Here is a 14,405-nt window from a genome sequence, read left to right on the forward strand (position 1 = left end):
TAAAAAGAGGCTTTTTAAAATTCTACTCGTGATATAAAAAAATAGACCTTAAAAAAGCTCTGATCACTATTGTTTGAAAGCACTCAAAAGCGATAAGATGGTCACAAGACTTGATCTGACTATTCTGCCTCTTTACAAACTCAATAAAGCTTGCTTTTTATGACTGATTGCTGTGCTGTATTAATCCCCTACCATATAAAACAAGCCTATTGGAGTCTAGGACTCCAATTGGGGAATACAGGGAAGCTGTTGTGTTCTGAGAATTAATCCATCAAGAAAATCAAAAGCCAACCACTCACAATACAGTAATCAGCATGTTCTCCACTGTGAAAGCCCTACATTTCCCATTTAGAAAACATAACCATTACTCCATTATGCTCTGAAAAACACAAAACCCTTTTATTAATTTGCATTTGTTATTATTTGCTTTATATTTACAGGTTTGTGTGCATGATGGGTACACAACAATTAAGTTAAGGAAAAAAAAAAAAGGAAGAAAAAAAAAAAGCTTCCTATTCCTTATTGCTTAAAAGGAAAAAGGGACTCCCACTGTTTGCTCCACAACCGAAGTCCCTTCTGGATTTTCTTTGTGAATAGGATTTTAACTCTTTGTTACGCTAAATAAAAGGAAGTTATTTGCATTTTTTCCTCAAATATGAAGTTTGTTTTTCGTTCACAATAAATATTTTTTCTCACTTTGTTAAACTGTCTGTCATGAGTTTCTTTTAGTGTGGCTAAATTAAGTGCTTAAGGTTTTATAATTCCTCAGTTAAAAACCATGTAACTTTATTTCTAGCAGCTACCACACTTGATGCTTCTTTGTTAATAAAAGCTTCATTCTTTCCTTTTAAGGTCAAAAGATGTAGCCTTCTAAGTAAAAAGAGTGAGGCTTTATAGAGTGATTTTTTTTTTTCATTTAGCTACTAGAACTATGAATTTTCAGATATGCTGCGAAGATTAAGACTGCCACCTCTAAATCTGATGTGATGCAGTAATTTAACTGATAAATGAATTCTGTCCCAAGTACAAGAGTTAAGGCTTATGGAAGTCACTGTGAGACCATAATATGATAGTGCACATACTCAGGAAGAACCAAAATGATATGTTCTTTTGCTCAGGTAGCAAATGGCATTTATCTGTATAAGAAATTACTTTACACACTGGATTTTAAACACAACTACTTTTAATATTCTCTGAAATGTTCCTGTCAAATTATTATTTTTAATTTTTTCTCTAAAACAATGCTTTTATCCATTTGTTTTTAATTAACTTGTCACTAAAAGCGAAGTACAGACTTTTTTTCCTTTGTCATTACCTCTTAACATATTTCCTTTACTTAATAAATGGATGAAGACCTCGCAATTTTGAGTCATGGCCTTGAAAACAAAAATGTGACTAAAATCTCACTAGATCAAATTCATTGTTCCATCTACTCAGAATGAATGGCATTGAAGTCTTACAGTAAAATTGAGATGATTTTAGTAATCTGGCTAAACTCCTTATCAGTTTTAAGCAGTAAATACACCTCCCAGAGTTCAAGGTACTTGGAAATTTTTTTCTCCCTATTTTTAGGTACAAAACTGGATTTGAGAAGCAAAGCTGATGCACATGGACCAGAGTCAGTTACAAGTAGTTTCAGGAGATAAACTTACCTTTCCAGTAGATAATATGATTACATTGCAAAAACAAACAATTTAACTTTTCTGGGACCCTTCTGTTTGGACTGAAGATAACCAAATGAAAGCAGTGATACACAGGAGCTAGTAACATTAGGTTGTGATTCTTATTTGGTTTATACATGGATGATTACATTTCTTCAATACCAGGGCAAGGTATGGCAAACACAGTGTTAACAGTGAATACCCCTCTAACCCCCTCCCACCCCCCCCAATCCTTCCCTTTCTCACCCCCCCTTCTCAGCCCCCATCTAATTCATGCCACATTCCACAGTGGCAGGGTCCAACAACAATATAGGAGGGTACCCAAAATGAAGAGGCAGGGCCCTCCATTCTTTTGCCTCTCTTGAATTAATTAACTGGAAATGAGTTTTGTCAATGTTTTGGAAAGGCAGAGGGGTGAAAAGAATCTGCTAGAATTAATCACAGTGAGAAACTACCTCTTCAGCAGTCTGCCAGAGTTCAGAAAACCCATGAGAAGTGCAAAATAAAAGGAAAGTGGGCTGACTTACTATCCAAAGGAACAAATAAAATTCAAACAAACACCAGTCTCCAAAACAGAGACATGCCCCAGTGCAAAGGAATGTAGCATCTGTTGCCACAACAGCTTCAGCTTTGTTTTTAATATACTTGTCACAAAGACTGAAAGGTATCAAGGCAGAAAACACAATTTACTAACAATTTAATATGCTGAAGGCGTGTTTTGATTAATTCACTAAATATTTACATACATCCAGTGTTCCACTGTTCTTTATGTAAGTACAATTATTTAAGCATAATGAGAGAAAACAAACAACTTTCATTGTTTTGCCCTGGTTCAGCACAGATCTTGTAAATACAGAAGGTAAACGGCAAAGCAGTTATTTTAGTTGTGTTTTTAATGATAGCTGCCCTCAAGCTTTGAAAAGGAAATTCTAATTCAGTAGGTCATCTTTGTACTAATGAAACAGGAAAGTAATGACAGTTCAACCGCATGAAAAAGAAGGACTTTTCTCCATAATTCTTCATTTACCTAGGTATACTGAAAAAGCAGATTCATCTCTTTGTTTACAACAGGAAGGGAGAACAATTGTATGGCAGTTCCTCCAGGAATGAACAGAACACATTCAGCCAACTGGAACTAAAACTGAAGAAGTTTTGATTGTCTCAGCAGGGAATACATTTTAAAAAGGAAAATCCTCTTTTAATGATTCAACTGTTATTAATTCTTTTTTTCATGAAGGTTTTTTTCTGGCAGATCTCAGAATTAACTTCTCATCTTGTTTCTCTACCTGTAAACCCATACTCTCAAGGGCAGAATTATCAGCCAGCCCTTTCTCCTCCATCTGCGCAATAAGCTCTTGGTTTCTCTCATTTTGTTCAGTGAGATTTCGGATAGTGTATACTGCCCACTGGTTCAGAACTGTTGAAGAGAGTTAAGGACCATTTTTTGTGTGTGTTTCTGTTTTGTTTTTTTTTCTTTTTCATTCTAATTTGTTAACACTGTACCCCCCATTCCCTCAAAACCAGAAAACCAGAAGAAATTTAGGGTTTGAAAATGTAAGATACTTACAGATTATGTCTCTGCATCTACACAGAAGTAATTTAAGTTTAAATGACGTATGTCCATTAACTACAGTCAAGTCTACTAGGTTTTATCTTGAATAAAAATTAAAAAAGAACACAAATGTACTGCGAAAATTAAAAGGATATTAAAAAAAGCCCAGAATGATAGTTAATTGAAATATGCTAACAAACTTTGTAGTAAGACTATTAAAAAAAGATAAAATCAGTCATTGTGCTTACAGTCCTAGCACCTCAACACTGCATATCTAAGAACTGGCAAACAGCATGAACTGTACAGGTACAAGTGAATAGATGACTGATTACTTAACGCTGGAAACATTGAAGAAATGTAGTTAAAGAAACACATCCACGTTAACAATTGAAAATAGCACGAAGAATGTGGGAGACACTTAAATATTTAAGCTTTAAAATTATCTAGATTCAGTTCTTTGTGCCTGGATGTAAAGGAGCTGCCAACTTAAAAGACGCCATGATCACCAGCAGGTAGTGCCTGCTCATGTTTAAACGGGCACAAGCTGCAACTCATTCACCTTCTAAGGTGGTCCCTTGAGGCCAGGACTGAGGCACATGTTAGGGACATAGACAAAGGATTTTACCTCACAGGATTATCAGTCAAGCATTTTCCAAGTGAACTACAGTGTTCATTTTATGAAGTGTCAGAGTTGTTAGCCCTAATTCTGCAGCTGAAAAGCTATGTGATGATACAATCTTCCCCAAGTTTACCCATATGAGAGGCAATCAATTCTGAATCACACAAAAGTGGTTTGCCTGCAGGGCGCCAATTATTTACTATGTGTAGCTTCACATCCAGTAGAAGAATATGCATAATTTACTCATCTCACTGATGTGTTTTGGAGTGGACAGTGTCTAAGCAGAGAGATATGATAGTGCTCTTACGGATATTTGCCGGGGGGTGACTGGGGGGAAAAATCTATGTGGTAAGATAGGAATCTCAGCCAAAAGGATAAAATATGCAAACTGGACACTGTTACACAGTCTATCATGATAACATTTGGAAAATCTGGTATTCTGCACCAGCCACTGAACATGTATTCTTACAACAGCCTTAATATTTTCTGTATGCATCTTCCACTGACTGATGTGACCACCTAACTCCTGCCTCCTCATAACCACAAAAAGAATAGACTGAAGTAAAAAGCGCACAAGGAATCCTCAACGGAGAGAAACATTTAAATGAAGAGTATATTGGCCAAACATCAGAGGAAACACACATGCTAGGGAACAATCCTGCACTGGCATGCATTAGTGAAACACTCCACTGTCCTTTAATAGTAATTCATATTTACTTGAACATTCACACTGCGCAAAAACTGAAAATCAAATGTGGTAAAACAATAACAACTATAGTACTTTTTTTCTGACAAAGTTTTTCAGACTGTCAGGGCACATGCTGCACACTTTTGTCATTTAAAAAATTTTGGCCAAAGGCAGGATCCAGGTGGGGGAATGACAGAGTAGAGAAATGCATAAGAAAATAAAATCATATATCACATGAAAACCTGAAAAGGTGAGCCTGACAGAGTATCAATGTACAGTATTCTTTCAGTGCATCAGTACTGTGGTTAAATGAAAAGACAAGTGCCAAAATACATACGTAGGTTAGATAAACTGAATATTTCCACATAAGATTACATTTGAATATATAAAACAACAAAATATGAAAGAAATCAAATCACACAGAAGCAGAATTTCCTTAATCAGCTCCAATGGAGAGAAAATTTCAGAATGCTGAAGCATGAAATGAATGGAGGTGAATAAGCACATGGAAAAAGGCTGATACCTAGCAGGTTTTCCCTAGGATTGATTTAGGGCATTGAATGAGTGACAGAAATTAACATGAAGTTCTTCCAGTGGATTTGAGAGAACTGCCATCACCCCCATGGCTTTTCTCCTAGGGAGATGTGCAGAATTCTCTGGTGTTCCTAAAACACAACACTAAACATCACTTCTATAAAATATCTCCTAAAAGAAAAAAAAAATTAAAATCAAAGACTAATAGTTTTCAATCATGCAAAGAGCCTCTCAGAAAATAAAAATAAAAAAATATTTTTTTCACTTGTCTTGGGAATATTCCTGCTGCACTGCTAAAATCCACAGCAAATTATGTTTTCTTATTATCATATCCATTCATGCTTAGATAATATCTAAGACATCCCCATTATTTTATGAACTCTATCAGCATTATGGCATTTATCATTATTGACTACTGTAGCTGAAGCTGCAAAATGGTTTCAATAACGTTTTTCACTCATTCAAAAACTCTTTTCTGTATACAGGTTTTCCATTGTAAATTCAGTCATGAATATGTATGATTTCCCTTGTTCACATGCTGTGTGAGGCTAAGACCTTTGGATGGCTGTGTGCAGAACTAGACAGTCTTAAGTGTCAGCAGAGATTAAAGCTAGTCGCCAGTTAATATTCACATTACCCTCTTGCTCCTCTCCAAAAATAGAGACACACAGAGAAAATTAAACATATTCTAGAGTCTCTAATCCTACCAACACTTTAAGCACTTTATTGTAAGCTCAGCTTTAGAAAGAGAGCTTCTAAAGTTTCCATAGTTACTACAAATAACAGCGTGAGCCTGTTTGTTGAGAAACTGCATAAAAGAAATGTAAAGCACTGTAGATCTGACCAGAGTAATGCTGTCTAGATTTTTCCAGCAGCGCTAAATTAATATTACAGACAAGGAAGAGAAGATTATATTTCTCTATTGCAGTGGAGAGGGCATACAAGAGAAATTTAAGTTTAATTTCATTTTCTCAGGAGCTTCACTACTAGACTGTGTTCAGTAAAAAAGCAGACATTTGCACACATTTACAGAAATTCTTTTCCAAAGCAATTTAGTACTGTATGCTACGTGATTCCTAAATTATTTTTACTTATACAAGCAATACAGAACCGACTTATTCTGTGTTCCACACTTGTGCAACTTCTAACAAATCTTCAAATAGCAATTTAAAATTTACCATCCAATCTCCTCTGGATCATAACTTCAACTGGAAAGGCATGGAGGCAGAAAGGAATCGTGTCAGCCCTAAAGAATAAAGTGATGCTATCTGGAATCAACAAACTCGAAAACTATGCCCCCTGAATTCTGTAGTAATTTTGCCATTGACTGCAAAGGGAACTTTCCATAATTCTATTTGTTATTTTATTAGGGATTCTGCAATGGTTGCCAGGGTCAATGCTAGCAATAGAATAGCGACTGATTTAGGAGTTTACTGCCATATGAAAATATAATTGCCTGCTGTGAGGAGCCACTAACCAATACCCTGTTGTGAAGCATTACTGGAGAGGAAGACTTATAAAAGAAAAATGTAAAAAATCCAGCTTTTCATTCTCATCTCAGGTGCTCAAATGTGGAAGTGTGTTGTAACCTCCAGGACCTCACCTCTGTCCCTGGAAGGATGTTGGAACAACTCTTTTTGGATACTCTCTCCAAGCAATTGGAAGAGAAGGTTATCAGGAGTAGTCAACATGGATTCAACAAGGGGAAATCATGCTTGACCAACTTAGTAGCTTTCTATGATGTCGTCACTGGCTTGTTAGCTGAGGAGAGAGCAAAGAATGTTGTCTACCCTGAAGACAGCAAGGCATTTGACACTGTCTCCCACAACATCTTTCTTATGAAACTCATAAAGTGTGGAATAGATGAGTGGATGCTGAGATGTACTGACAACAGGCTGACTGGTAGAGCTCAGAGTTGTCATCAGAAGAAGAATCTAGCTGGAGGCCTGTAACTAGAGGTGCTCCCCAGGGGTTGATGGTAGGTCCAGTCTTGTTCAACATCTTCATCAGTGACCTGGATGAACGGACAAAGTCCACCCTAAGCAAACTTGCTGATGATATAAAGCTGGGAGAAGTGGCTGATACACCAGAAGGCTGAGCTACCATTCAACATGAAATGGACAGACTGGAGAGTTGGGCAGGAAGGAACTTGATGAGGTTTAACGAGCAAGTGTAGAGTCTTGTACGTGGGGAGGAATAACTGCATGCATCAGTACATGTTCAGGGATGCCCTGCTGGAGAGGAGCTCTGCAGTGAAGGACCTAGGGGTTCTGATGGACAACATATTTGGCATAAGCCAGCGGTGTGCCTTTGTGGACAAGAAGGTCAATGGCATCCTGTGGTATATTAAAAACACTAAGGCCAACAGGTGGAGGGAAGTGATCCTCCCTGTCTACTCTGCCATGGTGAGGCCACATTTAAAATACTGTGTCCAATTCTGGGCTCCCCAGTTCAAAAAACAAACAAACAAACAAACAAAAAAGGACAGGGTTCTCCTAGAAGGAATCCAGAGGAGGAAAGATGATAAAGGACCTGGAGCATCTCCCATATGAGGAAAGGATTAACCTGGGTCTGTTCAGCTTCGGGAAAAGAAGACTGAGAGATCTGATAAATGTTTATAAATATCTAAAGGAAGGTGGGAGGCAAATGGATGAGGCCAGGCTCCTCTTGGCATTGTGTATAGGACAAGGAAAAACTACCTAAAAATTGAATACAAGAAGTTCCATACTAACATGTGGAAGAACTTTATATTAAGGGTGACAAAGCACTAGAACAGGTTGTCCAGAGAGGCTGTGCAGTCTCCCATGAAAATAATCAAGATCCATCTGGACATCTACCTGTATGACCTTTTGTAGGGTACCTGCTTTACCAGGGGTCTGGATTCGATGACCTACTGAAGTCCCTTCCAACTCCTGCAATTCTGCAACCTCTATGAATCGTTCTGTAAAACAGTTTGGATTTTACAGATGAAAAACAGTGGACATAATTATTAATGAGTTTTGAATCTGACTTGGTAGATAAACATGAATGCATAAGTAATGCTGAAAGTACCTTGCTTGAAAAACACAGGTAGTAAGTTCTCAAGAAAGCTCAGTATTATCATTAACTGATATAGGACATTAAAGAATGGTGGCAAGGAGACTGAAATTTATACTTTGTTCTTCTTATATATTCTTGATGTTTATTATTACTGTGAATTTCTAAATGTAACATAATTGGTGGAGAATTTGATATGCTACATATTTCAGATACATCTGTTGGTTACAGATTGACAATTCCCTGCACTGCATTAGTTTTTCTAAAATTAAACAACTTGCTTTGGAAACTCTCTTCTAAAAGTTTTTCAAATGAGAAAAAGAGGATATTCCTTGTCTGATTCCATTAGCTCATTTTATTCCAATTTCTTTGACTATTTAAACATTAATTTAATTCAAACCACACAGGAAGAGATACAAAACATTATCAAGACTGACAACCCACACAGTTGGAATCATAATCAAACTGACTTTTTATGCAATAGCTAAAGCTGTCCTCCAAAAGCTTTTCTGGAACAGACCTATAGGTCTGGAAACCAGAAATAATGAAAACACAATCCTTGTTAATACTCTTCTTTCCAGTCTTCAACACACAATCCAATTCTTGCTACAACTTCTACAGACAAGAATGAAATATTAACATGTTAAATTACAAGAATCACTTCCACTTTCAGATCTGACTGGACCACACTGACAAGAAATAAAAAGATTTTCCCTTCAGGTCTTTCAAGTCATTTTAAGTATTTTCATATCACAGCAACTTCAAAAAAAAAATCTTCTCACCATTGAAAGAAGTCTCTAGACAGCTACTGGCAGTGTTAATCACAGTTGGGATCAACGCGCTATAAATGATCACAGGTAGTAGGTAGCCATGATTTTGGTCCCTCACTATCAGATGAATCTCTTACAAAGTGCTGCAAGCCTCTTCATATTGGGGATTTTAGTAGTTTTGTGCAGTATTGGAAGTTATATAAAATGACATAAATTCCTTAAAACTCCTCCTTTATCTGTAAAAAAGTTTTATCTCAATTTAAGAGATTACCTGAAAAAGTAGTCACAGAAAACAAAAAGATCTAAGGATACCATCATACAATATTTACTTATTTTGAAGAAGTTATATATTTTTAGAACACATGTTTGGGACTCCGTTTATTCCTGACATTTAATTATCACCATCAGAAAAGTTTAGGAATTCAGACCATGCAAACTTGGAATATTCTGCCTAGAAGCTACAATAAAAAGACCTAAAATACTTGGGTTGTCATATTTTTACTTAGCAGATTCCACAACAGTCACCACTATCCATGCCTGCAGTTGCCACATTCTGAATTCAAAAGCTAGAAACAGGCAGTGCATTGTCAGCCAGGAATGTCCTTCCTTTCCCTGCTTGACCTAGCTCTTGTAGAGAGTACAATCAAACTCATCTCATATACAAACCTCAAAGGTACACAGGATGCTGTAAGAGGTATTTATTCCTTATCTATAGCATCAGGGAACTGAAAACAGAGGTTCAATTTCCCTGTAATTTGTTTCGAGGTCAGTAGGAGAGTTGGACCATCCATATCCAAGCCAGCTTCAATCTCGACCACTATGTGGCAGCAAAGCTTCGCTGGAAATGCCTGCAGCCAGCCTTGCCCTCCTCCTCCTCCTCACTGGTAGGGAAGGAGCAGAGTGGTACAAGCAATCCAAGTCCAAACCCACCTCCACGAGGTATTTTGATTAAGAAAGAAAGCCTACCCACAAAAATCTGAACTCAGATTTACAGTTAGAATTCCACTTTGCAGAATAATGTTGCTTTGCAAGAGCAAGATCTCAAATGATACAATTTCAGAAGAGATAAATGGGCCAAACTACCCTGTTTGAAGTAATTAAAGTGTCAGTATTAGGACTGTCTGTAATTCACAGCCTACAGAAACATCCGTAGGAGAAAATAATTGTACACTGAATATGTTTTCAGTTCCCCAGCCTTCCAGCAGTTCTTTCTTCACCAAACACCACCTTCCTATAGCTACCTATACTTCTACCAGTCTCCAAACATCCTACATGTTTAGTTGTTAAAATATGCCTTGTAGTGTACAGTTTCCTTTAAAATGGAGCTGATGCACTATGTATAATAAGTAGAAAGGCATATTATATCTCATTTTTTATATTATATCTCAACTTTCAGTGAAATTTAATCCAAGTAAACACCTACGACCAACAATTTAAGACCATAATGGACAGTTTGTCATCTTTAGTCCAACACTTATGCACAGAATACAAATCACCGAAATTTAAGGCACTCTTTAAATTAAGCCCGTCCATTCTGTTTTATCCATGAGATACTGTTCATGTCTTTTTTCTGATAGATATCCAATATTGACTGGAAGATTTCACTGTGTCCTTAATATTTCACTGATTAAATCCTTCCACTCATTACAGCCTGAGATTTCTTAATAGTTTGTTTTTTTTCCAAACACTAGTTTTTATTATAGATTTGGAAAAAAAAATCACGAATCTTGATCAAGGCAAACTGTACAGATCTTTTGTATGAACTAAACGCAGAAACTGAGGAAGATAAACCATGCTTTGCAAAATTCTTGACCCTCTTCATTCCATTTGTATTTTTCACTTCTTCTGAAGCATAGACACCAGAGTTATCATGCAAATTATGCCAAAATTTGCTATATGGCTACAGTGGCAATATCAGCTGCCTGCTCCTTTCAGCTTTTTCTGAGTAATTTCAATAAAATGAAAAACAAAACCTAAAATCATCTAGGTGCCCTCCTAGCTTTGCCCCCCAAAGTAGAGCCCCAGCTCTTCATGTTGTTTGGAAATACTTTTCTAGTGCAGGATGGACTAACTACAGGATGGACAGATACAGATTTTGAGGCTCATTCTTACTTTTTTCTAACTACAGGATGGACAGATACAGATTTTGAGGCTCATTCTTACTTTCAGGGCTTGCTTGTCTGCTTTTAGCTACACACAGCCCACAACAGTGATGGTTAGATGATTGGTACCCAATAGTCATTAAATTCTTGTATACTACTTCTGTAATTGGACTAAGTAGCATAATTATATAGAGAGAAAGTTGTTCGTTTTTCCTCCTGTTTCACTTGTATTTCTAGGTTAACAGATCATACAAGACACCACTGAAAAGTTTAATATATCCAAGCTGCTTATAGCTTTTTTAAATGTTTGCTGGCTAAAAAAACATTTAATCCATATTCTATGTGGCTCCTTTCATTCTCTGCAGGACTTAGAAGGAGACTGCCAACATACCTTAGCACACTAAGAAATTAAACACAATTTCTGTCAAGTACTATGGAACTACTGAAGCCATTTTACATACTTAGTTACATCAGGCTACATTTTTATTTTAATAATGTCTTATTCAAAAGCTTAATTAAAAAAAATTAAGCCATAACCTCTACTTTGTAATACTTTTTCCTATACCCAGACTTGTATTACTAGTTTAAGACCATGAATATGACATTTTTATTTTCACAGATTAGATTGCCCATTTTTTTAAAAATTGACTTATTTTTAATAGAGACCCCTAATTTATGAGTAACTATAAATTATGTTTTAAAACAGAAATAATCACACTTGATGAATTTCAAGCTAATGCACTACAGTTACTATATTCTTACAGACCTTTCTATTATACTAATCATGTTTTAAGAATTCATGACAACTAAGCGTAAATGCTAATTATCTATAACATACTGGAGACTTATGAATTTGGTACACTAAAAAGAAAAAAGCTTCAATTACTGTTACATATTAAAAATGCCTCTGCTTACTTTCTTCTCCCAGGTATAGAAAGAAAAAAATAAAATCCCACTAAGTTGAAACTCACGTATCAAATTACTACTAAAACTCACTGCAAACACTGAGGCGTAAAGAACTTAAGCACAAGGGGATGGTAACCGTGTTAACAAACTGAATAAATATCAGTAATACTGAAGTAATTTCAAATTTCCTTAGACATAAATAAGCTCCACCTACATGTAGAAATATATTCACACACATTTATATGTATGCATACAGAAATAAACAGCTTTTCTAAAACCCATATAAAATGGAAATTAAAGAGGTCAAATCATACTTTAAAGAGTCCTGTACTACACTGGAAAAAAACATCTTAGTTAACATTTGAAATGTAGTCAAGCTAACTCTATATTTCTGAAAACTAAGACAATGAGATAAGCAGAGTCTGAATTTGGATAGAAGCTTTTTCTATTTGTAATAGAGATTCAACTACATATGTAGATTCAACTAGGATCTGTATGCCTACTCACCTTTCAGCACAGTACTCAACTATTTTATTGAATTATGGCCTCTGAATAGTGCAAGTGGCCTAACTCCTATCCCAACACTTTCAGTAATTTCAAATGTCACTTTATGACAAATAAAACAATGAAGGTAAATGAAACTTCAGTTCCAGTCTCATAGATCCTAGATGATGTCCAGTGTGCATCTAAAAATAACATCAGTCAAATAAATGGGTGCTTTGAAATATGCACCTGAATTACAACCAGCTAAGCTTTTTCTATCATGTTTTGCAGATAGCCACAATTACACCAGCTGTGATCTCAGGAAATGTTTGCAGCTCCTTGAAGAAATCACAGAACACTAAGAGATAAGAACAAATAATCAGGGTAAGTGGGGACTGTAAATATGCACTTAGTGAGACAGAAAGCAAAGACTAGATTTTGGAAACATTTTGGAAATTGAAAGAACAAAGACTGCATAGATCCAGAGAAGAGAGGGAAAAAAGATTAAAGGATCAGGAAGGAGCTACGTAAGTCAAAGCATCCACCAGCTGAAATTAAATACCATTTTAACAATACTGACAGATAATGGAACAACAGAATAAAGATATTATGCAGAGCAATGGCCATATTACATCTGAACATTTTTTGGAGGCACACAAAAAACATCAAGAAGAAGGACAGAAATACAATAAGGGAGTTGTAGGAGGCATTCCATTCTCGATAACATTTTTGGAACACTCCTAGGTTTATTTAAACAAACAAACAGAACAAAACAAAAACACCTTGAGGTCTCAAATTTCTAGTGCTCTCTCTTTACCCATTGAGCTATAAAAGCAATGAATATTTTTTTTTGTTGTCTCTTGGTAACTAAAGATCTGCTTTCTTTAAAAAACTCAAGCCTGTCATGGATTTCAGTCTACCAAGAGGATTAGGACAGAGGATAAATAAGAGAATATTTGGTTTAGTAATAGAATTATTAACTTTAATTTCTTATTTTTATATGCATGAGTTGCTGCTTACAGAGATTACTCTTCTCAAGGGATTACAAATATTATAATGCAACACTTCTTCTTGCATCCCGTATAGCTCTGTTAAACATTCTCCAGCACAAATTTATTATTGATGACAGCTGTCATTTGCTGGAACTGGGTACAAGTAATATACTAAAGAACAGACTTCATGTTTACATGCCTTCAAATCTGCTTTAGTACTTTATATATTCTCAAGAAAACTAGTACTAATTTCACTGTGGAATCTGAATTTAAGTATTCTCACCAATCGTTCCTGAAATTAAGGAATCAGCAATCTGAAATATGCCAGAAAAATTTAATCTATAAACAGTTCTTGAACAAAGACCTCTATAAATTAATTCTGAGAGTTTGGGGATTTTTGTAGATATATTCACCAGAATTGCGTGTTAGCCAAAAACCCCAGTGTGCTTGGCAGCTGTGAACTAATTAAGACATCACAATGGAGCATCAATTTCATTTATCAGGAAATTACCTTTCTGCACTCTTAAGAACTCAATAAAGTCATTTTATATACGAAATGCAGCTAGAAATTCGATACCGGAAGTATCTAATATAATCAAGAAGCTGAGAAAAAAAAAGGAGACAGAACTTTCATTTCCCAGACCATTTCTCTATTAGCTGCACACTGCATTCCTCCTGTGGAATTAAAACAAAAAACAAACAAACAAAAAAAAAACACCCGAAAGAAACTTTATCACTGGTCCACCTAATAGTTATACAATATCTCACAAGAAAAGCCTACACTTTTTGTTCTCAATCTAAAGTAGATATTTTTCCTCTGACAAAATAAATGTTTCAGAAGAGCACTCTGCGTCAGAATTTAAATCTATCGAATACAAACCTTAAGGTTTTTTTCTTGGTTCTTTTGTTACCTTTAGGTCAGTTTTGTCCCAAAGAAATTTCAAAATACAGAAAAGATAAACAGCGGGTTAAGAGATGGAAGTTACATTCCAACTCTTCAGATGTGAAGCCAAGGTCAAGAGTGATTCAAAGTAGGATTAAGTTACACAAATGCCTCCTGTG

The 14,405-nt window shown here is 35.9% G+C and overlaps 1 protein-coding gene across 3 annotated transcripts in view; it reads right to left on the minus strand.

Moving 5' to 3' along the window:
* Positions 1–2,341: 2,341 nt before the first annotated feature.
* The window catches only part of ATXN10 (ataxin 10), a 106,358-nt gene continuing 94,294 nt past the window's right edge, over positions 2,342–14,405 (minus strand). For all 3 annotated transcript variants that reach the window (XM_065742392.1, XM_065742391.1, XM_065742390.1), the window contains one exon: positions 2,342–3,078. In XM_065742392.1, coding sequence (XP_065598464.1) covers positions 2,891–3,078 — 188 coding nt within the window. In that variant the 3' untranslated portion in view covers positions 2,342–2,890. The remainder of the gene's footprint in view (positions 3,079–14,405) is intronic.

Source organism: Cyrtonyx montezumae, unplaced genomic scaffold (assembly GCF_038088225.1).
Source record: "Cyrtonyx montezumae isolate F1298 unplaced genomic scaffold, pur_monq_1.0 scaffold_3, whole genome shotgun sequence".
Taxonomy (NCBI): Eukaryota; Metazoa; Chordata; class Aves; order Galliformes; family Odontophoridae; genus Cyrtonyx; species Cyrtonyx montezumae.